This window comes from Carlito syrichta, unplaced genomic scaffold (genome assembly GCF_000164805.1).
Source record: "Carlito syrichta isolate Samal-C Ts95f unplaced genomic scaffold, Tarsius_syrichta-2.0.1 Scaffold308266, whole genome shotgun sequence".
Classification (NCBI taxonomy): Eukaryota; Metazoa; Chordata; class Mammalia; order Primates; family Tarsiidae; genus Carlito; species Carlito syrichta.
Genome location: NW_007252362.1, coordinates 116,452 through 122,900, shown reverse-complemented (window position 1 = coordinate 122,900; position 6,449 = coordinate 116,452). Strand labels below are relative to the sequence as shown.

At 35.2% G+C, this 6,449-nt stretch overlaps 1 protein-coding gene across 2 annotated transcripts in view; it reads right to left on the bottom strand.

The window, feature by feature from the left end:
- The window catches only part of DZIP3 (DAZ interacting zinc finger protein 3), a 96,943-nt gene that overhangs the window by 12,409 nt on the left and 78,085 nt on the right, over positions 1-6,449 (bottom strand). For both annotated transcript variants that reach the window (XM_008065385.2, XM_021716198.1), the window contains exons 27-28: positions 4,911-5,036; positions 1,610-1,749 (exon numbers count right to left, since the gene is read on the bottom strand). In XM_008065385.2, the coding sequence (XP_008063576.1) occupies positions 1,610-1,749; positions 4,911-5,036 (266 nt within the window). The remainder of the gene's footprint in view (positions 1-1,609; positions 1,750-4,910; positions 5,037-6,449) is intronic.

Here is a 6,449-nt window from a genome sequence, read left to right as displayed (position 1 = left end):
CAGCATTGTTCACAATAGCAAGAATGTGGAACCAACCATGCTGTCCATCAAAAGAGGACTGGATTAAAAAAATGTGGTACATATACACAATGGAATACTACACAGCCATAAAAAAAAAAATAAAATCATGAATTTTGCAGCAAACTGGATGGAACTAGAGTCTATAATACTGAGTGATCTCTCACAGAAACAAAGATCTGAGTATCACATGTTCTCACTCATATAGTGGACCTTGATAATCTACCATAGTACTTTAAAAAAAAATAAAAAAGGACTGACAGTGGTGGGAAACTATGGGGGGGGTAGGGAGGGGAAGGGAGGTGGGACTAATGGTAGTCAATATCTGTCTGGGGATGGGGAGACACCCCTTATTAACAAGGGTGCCTGAATGATGCACATTTGTATATCTAACCCTTAACTGTACCCCACAATTTGATGATAAAAAATGTTTACAAAAAAAAAAAACACATTAACTATATGATGAAGAAACCTACAATTATTTTCATTGATATTTTCCTTTTCAATTCCCAAGATAACACTGTCCCAAAGCTTGCATCTACATTTTTGATAGGACAAAGTAGGATGTAATATTTTTCTTTTTTTTATTTTTGAGTTGGAGTCTCACTTGGTCGCCCAGACTGGAGTGCAATGGCCGCTCCCGCCCACCGCAGCCTCGCCTGCTGGGCTCCGGTGATTCTTCCACCTCAGCCTTCCAAGTAGCCAGAATTACAGGCATGCGCTACCATGCCCGGCTGATTTTTTGATTTATTGTACAGATGAGGTCTTGCTGCCCAGGCGGGTCTCGAACCCGCGTAATATTTTTCTTTCCCAAATGAAGTACCATATCATCAGCCTTTTATAACTACCTTTGACTTACAATGTGTTCTTTTTATTTTATTTATATTAACAGTACTAAAGTTCTATTTTTATTATTTATTCACTATTATGAAAATTTATAAAACCATTATAATCCTGAAGTATTACAGTATGTACATTAAGTAAAATTGTTGGTCTTTAAACAAAGATACTGGTGAAAACTAGAATTATTTCCTTGGATATAAGGGTGGAGAGAAAAGAAACTTCATTTGTGTAGGAGTAAAATTAAAGGTCTTTTTGCTAACATTAGACAGTGAAAAACACAGTAAAATTATGATTTCTTGCATTTTACTGTGTTCCCTAACAAATAATCTATAAGGATCCTCAATAAAACTAAGAAACTGGGAAACTAAAACCTGAAGATGTCTGGGCTTATGTAGCATAAAATCAACTTAAAATTCACTTTGAAAATAGGTTATTAAGGTAATTATTGCAGCTGGTGTTATTAAAATTGAATAGTTTTACAACTAGTTGTTCTTTCAGTAAATGAACAAAGCTAAATTTAAATAGTTACTCTCTCATGATTTAAGACTAATAACTTTAACGAAGCAGTTTGGCACTTTTACTGAATACTATCCTTCTTGGTAAAGTTCATTTTCCTTACTGGCATGGTAAGGAAAAATCTGTACTTTCTTGTGTGTTATGTTTCTCTGAAATGTTTCATTGTCACAGTTATGGTTACAGAAACTGTAGACTATGATCTGTACTGACCACTAAATATAAACTAAATTACCTGGTTTGTTGTGGAAAGGCAGTTTTCAGCCTGTCTGTAATCTTTTCCCAGCTCTTCATAGAAGGATCACTTCCCAAACCTGCACTGGAAGGCACAGCCTCTCCCACGGGTGTTGGCACAGTCCAGGCTATGCCAGTCGTCTGTAAGGAGTACAGAAGCTTTAATCATTAAGAAGTGATTTTCTGTGTCAACATGACATTTCCAAACCTCAGAAAATGAGTAAAATGGAGATGAGTAATACTAATACACATTCCCTTATTATAGTTTTTTCCTTAATTAATGCAAACAATATTTCTAATTGTTTACAACTATTTTAACTTATTTTAAAAAATAGGATGTGCTTGCCTCAGTGATTACATACTTGTAAAGAAAAATATGATGGCTGTTTATTGCTGTACTTTCTAACAGTGAAAAACTGAAAACAACCTACAGTTTATAAATATGGGGGGGTCCCCAACCTCCTGGCCTGTTAGGAACCAGGCAGTACAGCAGGAGGTGAATGGTGGGCAAGCAAGCAAAGCTTCACTTGTATTTATAGCCTCTCCACATCACTGGCATTACCACCTGAACTCCACTTCCTGTCAAATCAACACTGGAAAGCCTGCTTTCATTTCCAACATCCTCTGTTTGTGAAGCAAGGTTTTCTGCATAATCTTGTTTTATTTCAACCAAAACAAGATTATGGAGCGGACTGGACATAAGCAACACACTTTGTCTCCCATCACCACCAGATGGGACCATCTAGTTGCATGAAAACAAGCTTGGGGCTCCCAGATTCTGTATTACGGTGAGTTGTATAATTATTTCATTATATATTACAATGTAATAAGAGAAATAAAGTTCATTAAATGAATGTAACGTGCTTGAATCATCCTGAAACCATTCGTCCCACCCCCAAGTACGTGGAAAAACTGTCTCCCACGAAACTGGTCCCTGATGCCAAAAAGGTTGATGACCACTGAATAGGGAAATGAGTAAATAAATTATGGCACATCTAATCAAGTTCTTAAAAATAAATCTGTATGTCTGGGCATGAGAGATGTTCATGAAATACATTCAGTTTTTAAAGTCTATGGCTTTGTATTTATGGTATGGTTCATTTTATATTTTTAAAAATGTATATATGTATTATAAGTCTGACACACATATATGTCTGTGAGTTACAAAGCAATTCATAAATAGTAATTTTTTCCTAGGGATTCAACTGCAGGGCAATTTTGCTTTCTAATCTGTATATTTCTATATTATTGGCATTTTTTGTTATTAGCACATATACTTTTATAATTAGAAAATAAAGTTAAAATTTCAAACAATCAAAAATTGAAATACTACTAGAATTGCTATGCCCAGTGTCTCATGAATGTTACAAAGATGATATGGAAGTTGTAGTGACACTTGTGAGTCATGAAACCATCAAAGTTTTCCCCATATTTTACGGAAGTTCCTTCTAAGAACAATTAAGATTTTAATCAATTAATATCAACAAGTGAAGATTCTTGGAGTGCTAATCTGATTACTAGAATAATTACATACACAGCGTCTTTTACTTAAGGCTAGGGGCTATTTTCAAATATTAGGTTATTATTCATGAAAAATTAGCAATTACTAACAATCACTGGAATAACCTGTACAAAGTCAAATAAGTGAGAAGGAGCAAAATACTGCTCAGAAATCTGATTTGCCTCAAATCAAGCTTTTCCTAGAACCAGAAACTACCCTTATTAGGTTAAGGTATTTTAATGTTTTCAATAAAATTTTATTACAGTTCCTTACAGAATGGTGAGCAAACTACATGAGTAACACTGTAATATCATGGTGATAAAAAAAGATGTGGTACTTATTTAACATGTTAAGGCCTCTATGAAGAGTATCTTTGACATCAGTAACTCTAATTTAGAAAAATACACCATTTTATATTTTAAAAGGCCTTATGTCAACAAGGACCAGATGCTGTGCGTCAACATTGAAGACTGCATCCAACCAGATAAGGACATAACTAAGCCTATGCTCTTCCACTATCAGTCTCATCAGAGGACTTTGTGGTGAAGAAAGGACTTCATCTCCATACTGCTGTCTTAACAGACACCATATTGTTGTCACTTGTGACAAATACCTGCCATCTGCCACCAGAGGCTCTGCCCCATCTATCACTAGACTGCCCATTCCAAAAGATTTGCCCCAGCCAAGACTCCTGATATTCTGTAGAGGCAGGCCCAGGAAAATTCATTCTGCTCACCTCCTTCTCCTGGACTGATTCCTTAACGCATTCTCCTATCCCTTTTCTCTTAATGTTAAATGTTTGTTATGGAATGTTTAATGCATAACAATTATTTATTGATGAAGTATACCACTATGCATGGTTTGCAATATTGACTGATTTGTGGAGTGGCTTGAGTCTGTGTGCCTGCGGCTCTGATTACCAAGTGAACGAGTAGTATTAAGGGGAATTGCCTCCTTGGGAACGCTAGGTAGCTCATGGTTTTTGTGATTAAAATAGCATCAATAAAAGCCTGACACTGGAAAAACACAAGCATGTGTGGATCTGGTTATACCTCTAACCTCACACTGCTCACAACAGGCCTCTATATACATCTGTGTGTAGATAGGAATCCTCTACCAAAATAAGCAGCATTCATCAGACTATATATTTTAAAAGGAGCTGTTAGCAATACATAGGGACAAAAAAGAAAGAAAGAAAGAACGGAAGAAACAACTGTGCCTAGAATGTACTTACAGGAAAGTCAAGATTAGACAATTTTTCATTAATGACATCTAACATCATTCTGTAGGAAGATTTTTCTTTTATTAATAATCAAAAAGTTTACATTAGCCAAGATTATAACTAATAAGTCTAGTAATTTTAAGTTTCTTTATTCTTCCTTGGATAAACCTTATCTGGTTATTTCTAGCTGGGAAAACTTATAACTTTATGGTATATGTTCTAAGATGATGCTATTTATATTATTTAATTGTCTGTTTATGGATAGAGTTGAACACTGTCCTACTCTGTGTGTGTGTGTGTGTGTGTGTGTGTGTGTGTGTGTATGTGTGTGTATGGGTGTGTGTATGTATGTATGTATAAATAAAACTTTTCTTTAGCATTGTGGTATAATTTAGTTTGCTGTGACCCACTTTTTTTGCTTCTCAATCTATAGTGACTATGCTAAAAATAATAATCTATTAAAAATATCAGTTTATCCTGCATTGTTACCTGTTACAGAAGCAAAACTATAATTTTAAGTACTTTCTAGTGTAAAAATATACATTTGTATCCAAACACTAGCTCAAGAGAAGCTCTTACAAGGGGGGCTCTAGGTTGGCCAGGTGCAGAGATGACTCCAGGGCAAACTGCAGGCATTTGAGGAACAGTAAGTATGGGCCTAAACAAAGCTTCTTTCACAATGGGTCTTCCCAAAAACTGCTGCATCTAAAACAGAAAAGATACAAAATAAAAACAAACAAAAGAACCCACACACATTTATGTATTTATATAAGCAATGATCTAAATTAATACAGCAATATATAGGGGAAAACAGTGATTTGAAATTCAGATACAAGGCACATTAGAAACAATGTATGTCAGAGCACTAGTTAAACACATGACTATCTGAAAAAGCAAAGAACAATGAGACACCAGAAAGAACATAAGAAAGAAAAGAACTAGAACTCAGTTTAAGTCCCACTTTTCTCTACCTAGCTGGGTAATCTTGAGAGGGTTGGGTGAAATAATCTTTAAGATTTCCTCTCAACTGTAATAATATAGGAGTATGCAGAGAAGAGTCTCAAAGGGTGCCTCCATGTTGGTGGACAATACTGACACTCAGAAATGTCACAAAAGAACTCAAAGTTATCCATAAAAAATATTTCTCTATTAGGTATTGGAGGTACCAGTTGATGAAATCCCAACTTTATGTTGAGTTCCAAGGAGAGAAGGAGGAAGCAGGGTAGGCATGGGGAATAAACTCTCCTACAGTGACTTGTAGATAGGTTTGAGAGTATTATTGTACTTTCCAGAGAGTTGTGGAAAACTAGACCTTCTTAGCAGCTACTGATGGCAAAGATACTTTGTTGACTGGAGCACAAAAGGGAACAGATTTATTAAACATGTACCATGTGCTTTGTTGAAGTAAAACAATGAACAACATCAACGTAGCTCTAAATAATGATTCTAAAACTAGCATGTAAAAATGGGGAACTTTACAATGGACAGATAGAGCTGACATTTGATTTTTAATATCACTAAAGAAGAGACATTACATGCCTTTTAAGTAAGAAAAAGACATTTCTGAGACCACTAAAGAAATATAAATTCTAGATATTAGATATTTTAAATTATTTATAATTTTCATTGGTAAGATAATGGTGTTATGATTATATCCAATAAGAGTTCCTCATCTTTTAGAATATATCCTAAAGCATAAATGGATGAAACTATATGATACCTGGGGTTGCTTTAAAATAGTTCAGTGGAGAAGAGGGAGGTGACATAAAACAAGACTGACAAAGTGTTGGTAACATTGAAATTGGCTCTTGGGTTCTCAGAGGGTTATTATACTCTTTTTACACAAGTTTCAAAGCTTTTAAATGTAAGCATTTTACATTTACATGTAAGCTTTTTACATTTTACAGAATAAATGAATAGTGGATACTGAGTCAATATTCCTGCTCTCTTTAAGAACCACTATTACCTAACACTGTTTTTTTACTTTTATTTTTATTACATACATAATAATTGTATGTATTTAAGAGATGTAATGTAGCCGGGCTCGATGGCTCAGCCTGTAATCCCGCGCCTTTGGGAGGCTGAGGTGAGTGGATTGCCTGAGCCCGCAGGTTCGAG